The 15,522-nt window shown below is 33.4% G+C and overlaps 2 protein-coding genes across 2 annotated transcripts; one reads left to right on the top strand and one right to left on the bottom strand.

Moving 5' to 3' along the window:
- Window positions 1–1,494: 1,494 nt before the first annotated feature.
- LOC110226510 lies at window positions 1,495–2,572 on the bottom strand. The gene has a single exon (XM_021018442.1). It carries the CDS (start codon window positions 2,068–2,070, stop codon window positions 1,495–1,497), a length of 576 nt encoding a protein of 191 aa, XP_020874101.1. The 5' UTR covers window positions 2,071–2,572.
- LOC9306452 (histone H2A.V) lies at window positions 2,082–4,222 on the top strand. Its single transcript, XM_002868314.2, has 3 exons — window positions 2,082–2,100; window positions 3,363–3,499; window positions 3,752–4,222. Exons 1-3 carry the CDS (start codon window positions 2,082–2,084, stop codon window positions 4,016–4,018), a joined length of 423 nt encoding a protein of 140 aa, XP_002868360.2. The 3' UTR covers window positions 4,019–4,222.
- Window positions 4,223–15,522: the final 11,300 nt, after the last annotated feature.

Here is a 15,522-nt window from a genome sequence, read left to right on the forward strand (position 1 = left end):
TTCTTCGTGATTTTCTACTTGAAGCTGGGTTTTTCAATTTCGTAGCTGACATGTCGCTTTTCATACTTGACAAAGCTGGTATAACTCTGTTTGTCTTGGGATATGTAGATGATATCGTGGTAACATGGAATTCTCCAACTCATGTTCAGCTATTCATTGATTTGCTTACTGCCCGATTTTCCTTAAAGGACGTGGGTGCGCTCAGCTACTTCCTTGGAATTGAGGTTACTAGAACTGTTAATGGTCTTACTCTCACTCAAATGAAGTATATCAATGATCTTCTTCAACGCACAAACATGGTCTGCTGCAAACCCGTCTCCACTCCAATGGCTGATCATCCCACGCTTACAGCCACGACTGCCTCGGGTGTTCTGCTCACTGATCCAACAGAGTACCGGTCTATTGTTGGCAGTCTTCAGTATCTTCTTTTCACTCGCCCAGACATTGCTTTCGCAGTCAATAAGCTCTCTCAATTTACGCATCAGCTGCGTGAAGAACACTGGCTTGCTACTAAGAGAGTTCTGCGTTATCTCAGCGGTACTAAAAAGATGGGTCTGTTTTTCTCTGCCAACAGTCCACTATCTGTTCACTCTTTCTCGGATGCTGACCGGACTGGGGATCAAGAAAATTATTCTTCTATAGGAGCTTACTTGGTGTATGTGGGTAAGCATCTCATTTCATGGTCGTCTAAAAAGCAGAAGACGATTGCTCGTTCTTCCACAGAGGCAGAATACAAGTCGGTCTCAGCTACTGCGTCAGAGGTTGAGTGGGTCATGACTCTACTTGGCGAGCTCGGCTTCTCTCCTTCCAATCCTCCGGTCATTTACTGTGACAATATTAGTGCCACTTATTTGTGTGCAAATCCAGTTTATTATTCAAGAATGAAGCATGTTGTAGTTGATTTTCATGTTATTCGAGACATGGTCCAGAAGGGTCTTCTCAGTGTGCGTCATGTCACTTCTGCTGATCAGCTGGCAGATGCCTTAACTAAACCGTTGCCTTGTGCCAAATTCACTCCAATGTGTGTCAAGATTGGCCTTTCTACTCTCGGCGCATCTTGAGGGGGCGTGTTAGAGTAGTTAGAATATTATCTCGATATGTTAGAGTAGTTAGAATATCCTTTGGATATGCTCTGCAAATATACTCTGTAGATCTTGTAGATTCCACAATCTTAGGAACTCTTGCTTGTATAAATAGGAGCTGTTCTCAGCTCTCATAATCATCAATAGACACAAACATTCCGCAAGTAAAGATAACCCATCTTGCTTTGCCGTAACTTCCATCACCGAGACATTGTATAAACTAGATAAAGAACAATACATTCTTTTTATTAATGTGTCAATACCATAGATAATATATGTTACATATATGATATGATAATTGAGATACATAAAAATCGGAAAAAAAAACCTTAAAACAAATTCTGTGATTTATTGAGATCAGATTATTAAAACTGGAAAGAGATTGAAATTCATGTTCTTTTAAAGAGCTTCTTTATAAGATACCCACCCACCACTCACTCATCCAACCTGAGATACACATCAAACGTTTTGGAGGAGCTCTTTCTACTTGATTAGTACCCCTACCCACCGTTGGGCTAATAGGTTTGGTAACTGTCCTCTTGCCAGGTGATGTCAAGCTATGCACATTTCTCTTCCTCGAACTGACCCCTGTAAAGAGAACGTTACTATTCACCGTTTTCTTCTCTAATTGCTGCTCTCTTGGATTTTGCATCCTCTTTATTTTCCTGAATTTCATCATCCCGTACACCAACCGGATTATACACCAAATTAAACTCTTCCTCCTCCTGAGCATCTTCAGTCGCTTCTTGGTCCTCCCCCTCATCATTAGCCGGCTAAGATCCATTATAGTGTCCAGATAGTTCAAAGCCGGATCCTCAAAGATATGAATATCTTGAGCCATGAGTTGACTTAAGTCATCCGGAAACAAATCATGTTGTTTCTTTAAACCAATTGATGCCCCATCCCTTTCCTTCCCAACAGCCTCCTCTGGATCAGCAAACAAGGATTTGCACACCATCTTTGAGGAGAGTATAACAATGGAATCCATTGCACCAGAATATGTCACAGTATTTCCGGAGTTAGTGCCAAGAAAGGGATCCAACAACCACTTCCCCTACTGCAGTATTCTGCTGACTTAACTGTGTTACTTGAATAGCTAGATCAAAACTTGACTCTTGAACATGTGCCAAAAAAGGATTCTTCCTTCCCTTCTTGAGTTTATTACTAAGGCTCTATTTGTAACGGTGATCACTCTCCTGAGGACATGAATTTTTCTTGTTATTCACTGCCTGCCCATGAAGCATTTAATTCTACTGTACCAACCCCACTCTAACCCGATGCACTTCCACTTGGTAAACCTTATGAGACAACACCTTTGTAACTTTGCATATTGTTGCCCATCTTCGGATACGTTGGAATTAGATCTGATGTTTGCTTCCCCTAATTTTCGAATCTTGGATACCTCATCTAATCATGGCACAGGCTGTGGCATTTCCTATAGAAGCCAAACAATATTTCATACCTCAGTGATTTCATAGTGGATAAGGATTCCTTCTTCTCGTACATCTATATATACATTTTGCAAGTACATTTGGAAAAAACCCTTGGCCTTTAGACTTATTTACACTAGCATGCCACTAGATTTAATTCTTAAGATTTAAAAATATTTAATGAAAGATTATATACTTAAAACAACATCTCTTTCGACAAAAAAAAAGAAAAAAAACAGTTGCGCAAATCTTTCCAATAATCTTGATTAGAGATTATTTAATCAAATCTCTAAATCATATATTTCCTTAAATTCTATATTCTTCTTTGCTTTGGATTTGTGAATAAAACTATATTATAGATTGGTAATTATAAAGATTTGTAGAATATTCAAACGTGACAAACAATTATTTTAATAAGAAATTATTAAATTATATATGTTTAGCGGGTTAATCGTAAAAACACCAAAAGGTTAATCGTATAACTTACTAAACAAAAAACTGTAAATATCTAACATTGTAATATATCAAAATAAGTGTTAATCTCCTTTGACACCTCTACATGTATAATTGCAATACTACGATACTAAATTATATTCTATGGGTTAAATCTAAAAACATAAATCATATAATTTTAATGCTAAAATTTATAAAAATTTAATGTTGCCAAGTAAAGAAATAAAATATGACCCCAAGGTGTATCGCAGACTAAATTTTACTGTGCTAGTAAAATGAGATCTTCATTTCTACCATTCTCGCCTTTGGATTCTGCTTCATCTTCAACAAGACATAAAACACAAACACCATAAGCTACTTAACTAGCACATAACATCATCATATCATTTGACTTAAGAAACAAATCACTTCTTGCTGGTTTTGTTGATGAGAGACTTGTGGATGTTAGGGACTACACCTCATCCACTAATTGTGCCTTTGATGATTGTGTCAAGCTCCTTATCTCCTGTGATCGCCAAATACAAATGCCTAGGTGTATTCCTCTTCACTTTTAGATATTTGCTCGCGTTTCCAGCTAACTCAATAACCTATGCAGTTAGGCATTCTAGGATTGAAGCCGCGTAGACAGCAACAGTAGCATCAAGTCGACCATGTTCAGATACTCTGGTCTTGATTTGCATATGAATACGACCCATCGGAAGCTGAAATAAACAAAGAAATTTCATGTTTCTTTGTAGTCTAATTTTATGAAATTTCACATTGATACTATTTCTTTTTTTATTTCAGTTTCCACTGGGTCGTATTCACAGGCAACTCAAGACCAAAGTTTCTCCACATGGTAGAGTTGGTGCCACTGCTGATGTCTACACGGCTTCAATCCTTGAATACCTAACTACAAAGGTTCTTGACTTGGCTGGAAACGCGAGCAAAGATCTGAAAGTGAAGAGGATAACTCCAAGACATTTGCAGTTGGCGATCAGAGGAGATGAGGAGCTTGACACACTCATCAAAGGAACAATTGCTGGAGGAGGTGTGATCCCTCACATCCACTAGTCTCTCATCAGCAAAACCACCAATGAGTGATTTGTTTCTTAGACAAACGATATGGTGTGACTTGCTAGTTAAGTAGCTTATGGTGTTTGTGTTTCTTTAGTCTTGGATCGGAGAAGTAGTGTAAGTGCTAAGTCTTAAGATGCTTCTCTCTATATAACAAACTATCTGAGAAGAAAAAAAGATAGGAATGAAAATACAGACTCATCCAAGTAAAATGTAAAAAATGAATTAAAGTAGTTTGATTTATTGTTTTACTCAAGAAAGTTTTCTATTTTGCGACAAGAGACATGATACATCAACCTCACAAGTCGGCTTATGTGGCAAAACAAATAGTTTGTGTGAGTAAAATAATAAAGTCTATCTTCTTCAATTCAGGTTCTACATTTTTATGCAAAATTTTGGATGGATTTTTAGTTTATATTTCTTTTTTTCCTTCTCAAATGTTGGAAGAAGTAACTGATGATCGCAAAAGGAATACATAAGAGTAGACGTACTTTGTTGTAGTCTTCCTTTAGGTCAGATAAAAAGAAGTACATAATACTATCTAAACCGTGGAGAAAGCTGTGAAGATTTTGGAAACTGAATTCGTGTGGTCCTCTTACTTGTCTTTCATCAAAGATATGTAGTGGAATCATGCAAGAAGTGAATGATCATCTTCTTTGAATAGGCTTGATGATCTTGCATTGCGCTTCGAAGATGCAATATAAGCTTAATATATCATAACTACTAATGGTCATGGAATTCTACATTTTTTTTTGTTTTGTTGTTGCTTGATTCGTTATCCACCTGATGATCAATGATCTTCATTGATGTTCATGCGACTTCACTCACTAATTCTTAGGCCCAAAGAATATTATCTATTGGGAAACATCACACATTACCGCATATGTCATTGTAAGATATCAGAAAAAGACTGTCCAAACGATTCGACTTATGCATTAGTCACTACAATGGATAACTCCTCTTAGTTTTCATCATCATCTCCTAACTAGTTGATGCAAATTTCTACCTCAGCGTAGGGACATGCAAATTTCTATCCTCTTAGTTTCTCATTCTCAAAAGTTTGGAAGCTCACTTCTTGAGATTCATCTCCTTCCTTTTAAACGTCATAATTTTAGGTCTCATCTCGTAGACGATAGGAGAAGTCCTTTGCTCCTAGAGTTTGGGTGCTATACAATTCACAGGGACATGCAATCCATGTGGCTCCTTAAAACCTAAACCAAGCATGCACAACTAGTGGACCATCTTCATATTCGTGAATGAGTAAAATCTCTTCAATGATGCATACTCGTGCGTCAAATTGTATTGACTTGCAGGTTTATTTAAAGTTTCATTGTTATAAATAAGCCGTATAGGCCTAAAGTTGTATGGAATTTTTGATTGAGTTATGATATCTTATTAGATAAAGGTGAGTTATGATATGTTATCCTACCCGAAAAAAGAAATAAAATTTTACTAATCTTATTATATAAAGTTTCAACATTCTTAACAGAGCTTGTCATATTGCAAAACTGTATTTCACGAAATGCGACACATTTCAGTTAATTAATTAAATTTTAAGACGTGTTTTAATATTTTTCAGTTTTGAAACTTAAATATGTTTATCCTTTTATTTCTTAAGAAAAACAAAAAATGATAATGAAATATATATCTACGTAAATTACAATATGTAATTATAATATATATATATATATATATATATATATATATAATTATGAAAATAGTATCAACATGAATGTTGCATTAATTGTAGTTGTCATGTTTGAGTTATAAGACATTTAAGACAAGTTAATGATTCCAAAGTTTAGCTTACATAGTTTAGTAGTTTAGCAGAGATTTTTTTTAAAAAACCTATAGGTTCTTTAGGGATATTTAGATAGAGTATATAAATTAAGATGAGAGTTACAACATTAAACTAACTAAATATATTTTGACTTATCGTTGGTTAAGTTTTAAAATAAAAATTAAAAAAGTAAAATTACGAAACCTTTTATATAAATAATCAACTCATAATTTTTTATACAATCTAAAAGAAAAAAAAACATAATTTGGGGGTTTGAAACCCATATATATGATAAGATTTACAGTTGGTTAAGTTGATATTTAATACGATATTTGTACAGTGGCAAAATCAATTACTACTTTTTTAATAAAATAATCATTTATCGAATATCCCGTGTATAACACACATCCTAATCTAATTGATTAATAAAGTTGAGATTGTTGTCATATACGAATCACTTTAAGAAATGAAATTAACATTTAAAAGACATGAATTTCTATCAAATCAATAGAAGTCATATATCAACAAAACAAAAAAAAAACAAAACAGTCCCTTATCAAATTTCTATCTAACCAATTTGAGTGTATGTTGTGCTAATAAAAAGTCTCAAATAAACAAAACACAAAATAAAATAAAAACAACAAAACAAAAAAGACAAGACGTACCGTACCGTTGACACAATGCATCCGTGCATGACTTATGTCAATTTTTTTCCGACAAAGCTCGTTGTATAAGCTCGTTATATCTATCTACTTTCATCACAGATCTATACAATAATTAACAATATATCTATTAAGAAAAAAAAATAAAACAAAGAATAAAGACCAACCGATTCAATTGAAATCTATATCGTTTTGCTAACCGTATCGACAGTGTAATCCAATTCCACTAGAGAATTCTTTCAGTTTTTGTTTGCTTGCTTGGTCTTAAAACTAAATCAATAAAAGTTAAATTGTTTAAGACAAGTATATCTGATATTTAATCGAATTTTGATATTATCTTGCCTGAAATGGATTCCTTCTTCTCGTACAAAGGCAGATCTAACATTGCCACACTGGCGATCACACCGAGAGCTACAAGAGTGCATCTGGGTATTTGGTTTACGCTTTATCTCCTCGCCTTTGGATTCTGCTTCATCGATCTTCAACAATGGATCAGAGAAGTTGTTGCGTCTATGGGGGCGGCTAGGTTCTTGTCTTTTGAAAAGGTTCTCTAAGACTTGCTATGCTTCAATATATATATGTATTCAGAAGAAATAAAAGGTGTAAACCCTAATTATCCTTTTTGTCTGAGTGGACAGGTGTCACAACGTGTTTGGACAACAAATAATCTAAAATCTTATCTAGTCAATCTAAACTCACTTCATTTCAACAAATATAGTATATTAATTTAATTATTTAATATAAACAAATAAAATTTAGTTTTTTTTTATTATTATTTTCCAACACTATTTTAGTTTTCAAAGATATTTTTCTATATATGACAAACTATTTGGATATGTATGAATTAACTATGATACAAAAAAAAAAAATAGTTGTGAAATAAATATAATTTTCTACTGGTGAATTCTATGATTGTTTGTTAAATGCTAACCAAAAGAAGAAGACTTCATACGTTTGGAGATTCGCTATGGGAGATGGCTCGATGATCAATGCTTTGTCCGATCCTTTGTTGCCTTCACGTCCACCAAGACTGCCACGACCTCGTAATCAAATTGTTGGAAATGATATGTTCTAAGACTGTGTGAGTGCCACAGGAAAAAGCTGGAACGAAACAAACATTAGAGAGTGGTTTTAGAAGAAGATGTCGAAGAAAGCTCAGCCACATTTTCAAAAATTAGTAGATTGTGGAAGAGTAGGAATTTAGTGTGTTTCAACGAAAGAGTTTACTCTGGGGAAATGTTTTATTTCTGGCCAAGAATGATATGAAAGATTGGGAGTTTACACAGGAGTACATAAGCAACAACATAAGCCATACGTTATGGAGAAGACGACCAGAGGATTGGACGACAAAGTGTAACTATATATGATGGATCCTTTGTCAATGGAAGATTGCCATCCAAATCAAGTTGGATTAGGTCAAGGCACAGGCAGAGTAACTATGAATGCTCTCAAAAGAGAACTATAAGCTTTGATCATGGCAATGCAAAATTATTATGTAATGAATGTCTAGTTTCAGTCTCACTTTTATGTTCCGTCTGTTATCACGAATACCGTATATTGTGTCTGATACTGTTTCAATCTCTTAGAACACACCAAGTAACATGAATGCCGTACAATGCTGTAGGAAATAGCCTATCTTCTTGTAGTGATTTAAACTCTTGACACCACTATTCTTAAAGTCAGACTTAAAAAAAAAAATTGTACTGGTGAAAAGAGTGAAAATGTTAAGAGTGATAATAGGTAGGTGCGTTTATATAATGTAAGTGACGAAATTTTTAAAATAATTAATTTAGCATTTGATGGTTTGAATATTTAACTATTTGAATATATATATATATATATATATATATATATATATATATATATATATATAATTGATTTAGGGTTTATACGTATCGTTTTATCTCGTCATTGATTGGTGCAGTTTACAATGTCGAAATTAACTATCCCCTTCTTTTTACTATCTCTGATTGATTACACACAAAAAATATACATATAGTAAATCCTTTATTACAGTGATAAAATTTATTCCCTCACATACTATATAAAGTTAAAATACCTTATATCTGAAATTATTAAAAATCTATCTAGAAGCTATATTATATTGTATATGTATAATAGAATATATTTTAATTTTAATTTTCAAAAGAAAATCTATCTTTTAAAAATTACATGATCTAACGTCCTACTGCGATTAGATTTTTAAAAAATTAAAAATATTAGATTTATTATTCGTCACGAATGCAACACATCTAGGGGTGTCAAAATGGATAAAAGTTAATGGATCAATCCAAACCAATCCAATCCATGGATATAATGAATGAGAAATTTGGATACTAATGGATTAATGGATTTAATGGATTAGTGAGTTTAATGAATTGGATTGAAATGGTTTATGTTAGAATGGATTAGTGGATTACTCATAACCAAACCAATAAAAATTAAACATTCTAAATCAAATGTCTAAACCAAATATAATCAAATCAAATGTCAAAACTGATTTTAATAAACCAATGTAGACATGATTTAACTATTAAATCCATGAAATAAATTTTTCCGCCAAAACGTGATTCAACATTTTCCCGCCAAAAATGCAATTCCGTAAAATTTTCCGCTAGAAATGGAATTTCGCATTTCCCGCCAAAAATATGATTCTACATTTTTCCGCCAAAAACGTGATTTCCTATTTTCCCGCCAAAACCGTGATTCCGCATTTTCCCGCCAAAAATGTGATTCCGTGATTTTCCCGCCAAAAAGTGATTCCACATTTTCCCGCCAAAAATGCAATTCCGTAAATTTTCCCGCCAAAATGTGATTCCGTGATTTTCCCGCCAAAAAGTGATTTCACATTTTCCCGCCAAAAACATGATTTCGTATTTTTCCCGCCAAAAATATGATTCTACATTTTTCCGCCAAAAACATGATTCCATATTTTCCCCCGCCAAAAGCGTGATTCCGGATTTTCCCACGAAAACGTGATTCCGTGATTTTCCCGCCAAAAACGTGATATCATAACTCATTTATGTCATTAATTATTATTTGTAGCATTATATGATGATAATATTTATTAATTAATTAATTATTTTATTTTCATGGATTAACTCATTTAACCATTAAACCATCAAATAATTGGATTAATGGATTGACTCAATACATTTAACAAATGAGTTGGATCAACTCATAAACCATTTAAGCCTAAACTCATTGGATTATGGATCGGTTTGAATCGGTTTATCCATTTTGACACCCCTAAACACATCTAACGTAAATATATACGATATTAATTACTGTCTGTATTATGTTATCATGTTGGTTCAATGATGATGTTTGATTTTCATGGTAAGTTATCTACTAGGTTTCATGAATTTGAGTAGGTGTATCTTCATAAACACTACTTTTTAGTAATATAAATAAACATTAAAAAACAAAAAAATAATTTCTACATTTTTTTTGTTAAAAACTCTTTATATACTTGGTATGTATACAAATTTTAAACATAGTGAGTGGACTGGATGATGTAATTACCTTAAATTCATTATGTAGAGCAAGTGAGTTGACTTTCTTCACTGTATATTTCCTTCCATTTCAATGATCATCTTTTATTCTAGTCCATCACTATTGGTAAATGATATTTATACCATTATATGTTTAAATTAACTTTATTATTACCTTGCAACATTTAAAACTATAAAATATTTTATAGTTTATTTACCCCACACTTTATCTACAATAATAGAGCTGATGATGTTTTTCTACTATCCTTTACTATACTTCTGTATATCTTTGTCTTTAATTTTTTAATCTCTCATATTTTCTCTCTCCCTTCATCGCACATCTTTGACGAAATATTTGGTTCTAAAGTGGACGGTAGAGGACACATAAGCGATGACAATAGAGAAGATTATATGTGGTTAACTTTTCCGACAGAACGATGATAGTTAAGTTTTATTGGCAAAATTGATTGTAAGTGGTAATGTTTCTGATGGTGGTGGTGATGATTCGATCGGTGGTGATGATGATTCTATCAGTTTCAGTAGCTAAGGCGAACAAATAGCTGGTGTCGTGAAGTTAGATCAAACAGAGTGGTGGGCTGAGATGGGGGTGGTAACGGAAGAGGTGCGGTGACTAAAGATTTGATGGTGACAGCCATAAAACCTAATTTTGTATTGTGCTAAAAATTAATTTATCTGACATACAATTTTACCATAGTCTTATATTATGGTAAATGGAGAATTTAATGTAATTTAAAATTTGATATAATATATATTGAATAACTTTTAAGCATGTTACAAATAAAATTAAAACATTAATTAATTGTGTACCTCTTTAAAATTATTCTTAACTCGTTATTATTATATTTACCGCGTTAATATCCCTTATAAATATAAAACCATTAATTTGCATACTTCACTTGATATTTATGGTTTATATGATATAACAATATATTAAATTAGCTATAAAATAAAATAGCAAATATTACGTAGGTTAGCTATTTATAATATCAAATATCAAGCTAAACAAACAAGTAACATCTAAATCAACTAATAAGCATCTAAGGTACAGTCACAATATGGTTATAATCCATCAATTTCGTTGCGCTGCTTCAACAGTTCGGAGGCGGCCACGAAAAGGATAAAGTACGACCAAGATTCTTCTCGTCGTTATCATCCAAAAGAAAATTGTAAAGATATGAATATACGAATCATTCGTTGCTATCGAACCTAACAAGATATGCATTATGGGTCTGTTATAAGTGTTGGCATCTTCTTCGTCTACCCTGTCTGTGAACAAATCCATAATAAAACATGGTATTTTCATTGTTATCATGTAACCTCATTCTTAATTATTATTGGTGAATATTACTTATAAGTTACACGTGAATATAGATATTATATTCGTACAAATATTATTTGGATATTTAATATGTTATCACATTATCATTCTAGGTTAGTTTTTTAATATAATTGTTATCATGTTATTCATATAAAAAATCTCTGTGCATGTGCTGTTAGAAGCTCTAGCCTTAGAGTCTGGACTTTGAGTTTTCAGGATAAATCAGTGTTCCCTTCCTATGAAAAAGTAAACGCACACAATAGAATGAATTCACAAATATATTCATCATTGACTAGAGTTCGCAATATCTTATAAGGTCATAGGTTCTTAATGCTCATTAAACAAACTGGATTCTTAATTGATGTTTGATATTGCAGTAATGTATATATATATATTTTATGATATTCATTTATGTTAGTAAAACTTTCCAAATTAGGCATACAGTTTGACATAACTCGGATGACAATTCTTGCACGAATTCCTTTTTCTCAAGTACCAACTGCAACCAAAATAAAACAGCTACGTTTATTTACAATTTTTCAGATTATAGAATAATATAAATGATCAATAAGCTTCAACTGCAAAGTAGATGAGGAATTAAAAGATACATAAATTGTAGAATAAATTAACTTTTTAGAGGAACAAAAATCCATGTCTTCGTGTACTAGTCCAACCTTCTTGAAGGCTAGTAATGGTAAATTGCAAGTCGTGCCGATCTGCCCGTAGAAGATGATGAATGGTTAATATCAATATTACATGAATAACAAAAAAGCTATAGAACTGCACTATGACATAGTTCATTTCGATCAGATATTATAGAAAGATTAATAACAGTTTCACCTTCTTTGGAAGGAAAGAAACCTCTACGCTCATGGAAGCACTCTCTCATCTCCTGAAACTCTGTTTCACCAAATTGACAGAGTGATCAAAGATATCCTCCTTGCTCATCGTTATCGAAACAAGGGAAAGGTCTCCTCTCCAAGTGGTTTGCTCATCTCTGACCAAGCTACGCTGCTTTGCTACGTTCTAATGCTTTTAATTTAGCATCTCTTGTTCTATTTTATGGCTTTTTTTTGTGTGCCTAATAGTTTGTTTCAAACTTTTGTAAACCTCAAGTTCCTTTTGGTAATAATATTAACATTTATCAAAAAAGAAGAAGATAAATTACAGGTGAGGCTATAACTAAATAAGTAAATATCTGCTTGCATTTTTCTAGTTCTCTCTCCAACTTTAAAGATAAATAACAGTAAAGTCCACGAGAAATTGAGTATTTGTTAATCCATATATTTTCTTTACCTCTTTAACTTCTCTGAAAAGGCATTTGCGCGGTTCCGACCGCATCGTGTCCATTCTAAAGTAAAAGAACTAACTTAAGTTCCGCCTGCACCATTTTTTTTTTTTAATATTTGCCCTCATTAAGTCGATGTAGCTTTATGTTTTATATATGTTGTGACCTGTAACACTAATTTACAATCACAACTTGATTACTTTACTTCAGAGACATGAAATATTTTCATTTAATCTGAAAATAAAGCTCTCTAGCTCCTTCGTTCCATTAGTTTCATTTTAAACGTTTCAAGTTTTCTAAACACGTTTGTTTCTCCTAAACAACACTTCTGTCATCTAGACTAAATGATGCTTTTCATGAGTATAAGAACGAGTTTTGAAATTAAGAAGCCTACTTTTGCTTAGTCAGATGTCTACACTTTTCCAAACATAGAATCATGGGTGAATAAAAGTATCTTCTCATTGTATCATTTGTGATGTCAAGTCCAGTGAAATGATCGGACTAGACCTTACTTTGAGCTGCCTCCATGTCCGGCTCGAGTCCAAAAATAGTCTTTTCAGACGACTGCGTCATCTCTGTGATCTGGTGAACCTCACTTACAATAAACTCATGGGGCTAGCTAGAAAGACTCAACCTCTTTACTTTCGGGCCAAAATTACCAACCAAGCTTCTTCAGCTAACTTTCTAAGATGCAATGTAAGCTAAATAAATAGTAAATATTAATAAGGAATTCCAAACTTTAGGGACTCCGGTAGAGAATTTGTTTAGAGAATTCGACCGTGGAATCTGTAACACTTACTCCGCCCGTATGTATCTGTCAAGGTTTTAAGATTCACTCCAACTGTGGTTTTGTGAGAACGCTTTCTCGATAGTTACTTTAGAATTTTACCGGGTTTGGTCACCTTAAATAGTTGATGTCGATACAAGGCACCTTTCTCTCTTTACTTTTTAAGCATTACTCTAAAAGTACAAAACCAGAAATTTTGTCAAAAAACTTAAGGGATGCGGTCGGATAAGCATTTAAATATGAATAAGAGTTCATATATATAAGCAAATTAAAAAATATTAATAATCAGAAATATAATCAGCATTGACAGGAGTTCTATATAGCTTATAGGTGATAAGTTCATTACGCTCATTAAACAAACTGTGAAGGTTATTGATTATGTTAGTATATAACCTGAAAGATAGTAAAAAACATATACACATTTATTTACTATATTTCAGGTTATATACTAACATAATCAATAACCTTCACAGAAGTTATAATTTCAATTATGAAAAAGAGATTCTGCTTCTAGACAACTCTAAAGTAGGTCAGGATGAAAAAAATAAACAAATTGTGGAATAACATAAATGTTAGAGTAACAAACACAAGTCTTAGTGGCCAACCTTCGTAAAGGGGAATAATGGTAGATTGCAAATCGTGCATATCTTTCTGTATATCTTCTTCATGTTGAAGATAATGAATGGATAATATAAATATTATATGTTTGACCAGGAAAGCTACAGAAGTGCACTATGACATGGTTCATTTCGGTTAGACATCATAGACAAGTAAGGATGCAGAAAGATAAATAACAGTAAAGTCCATACTTGAACAAGAAAATGAGTTTTTGTTAGTCCAATCCATATATTTCTTTTTCTTCGTTTGCCTCTCCAACAAGGCATGCATTTTTGTTGTCTCGACCACATGGAGTCCCTTTTGAACTTGAAGAACTAACTTAAGTTACACGGCCTTTGATTTTTAAACTTGCCTTCATCAAGTCGATGGAGCTTTATCTTTATATATGTCCTAATGATCCACAACACTAATTTAAAAATCAAAACTTAATTACATGCCTTCCGAGACATGAACACTTTCATCACTTAATCTGAAAATGAGCTCTCTCTTTCGTTCAATTTGTTAATGTGTCAATACCACAAATAATATATGTTACATATATGATTTGATAATTGAAACACACATAAAAATTGGAAATAAAAACCTTAAAACAAATTCTTTGATTTATTGAGATCAGATTATTAAATCTGAAAAGAGATTGAAATTCATGTTCTTTTAAAGAACTTCTTTTCTAAAAAACCACCCACCCCTCACTCTTCCAACCTAAGATACACATCAAACGTTTTGGAGGAGCTCTTTCTACTTGATTAGTACCCGTACCCACCGCTGGGCCAATAGGTTTGGTAACTGTCCTCTTGCAAGGTGATGTCAGGTTATGCACATTTCTCTTCCTCGAAATGACCCCTATAAAGAGAGCTTTACTCTTCACCATTTTCTTCTTTGCTTGATGCTCTCTCGGATTTTGCATCCTCTTTATTTTCTTGAATTTCATCATCCCCTACACCAACCAGATTATACACCAAATTAAACTCTTCCTCCTCCTGAGCATCTTCAGTCGCTTCCTAGTCCTCCCCCTCATCATCAGCCGGCTAAGATCCATTATAGTGTCCAGATAATTCAAAGCCGGAACCTTAAAGATAGGAAAATCCTGAGCCATGTTGTTCCTTTAAACCAATTGATGCCCCCATCCCTTTCCTTCCCAACAGCCTCCGCCGGATCAGCAAACAAGGATTCACGCACCATCTTTGAGGTGAGTGTAACAGTGGAATCCATTGCACCCGAATATTTCACTTTATTTTTGGAGTTAGTGCCAAGAAAGGGATCCAACATCTTCTGTTCATGGTCAGAAAAAACCAGTTCCACTACTGTTGTATTCTACTGATTTAACTATGTTACTTGAATAGCCAGATCAGAGCTTGACTCTTTTTGTTATCCGCTGCCCACCCATGAAGCATTTCTACTGTACCAACCCCATTGAAACCTGATGCACTTCCACTTGGTAAACCTTATGAGGCAACATCTTTGTAACTTTTCATATTGTTGTCCATCTTCGGATACGTTGGAATTAGATCAGATGTTTGCTTCCCCTAATCT

This window comes from Arabidopsis lyrata (genome assembly GCF_000004255.2).
Source record: "Arabidopsis lyrata subsp. lyrata unplaced genomic scaffold ARALYscaffold_7, whole genome shotgun sequence".
Lineage (NCBI taxonomy): Eukaryota > Viridiplantae > Streptophyta > Magnoliopsida > Brassicales > Brassicaceae > Arabidopsis > Arabidopsis lyrata.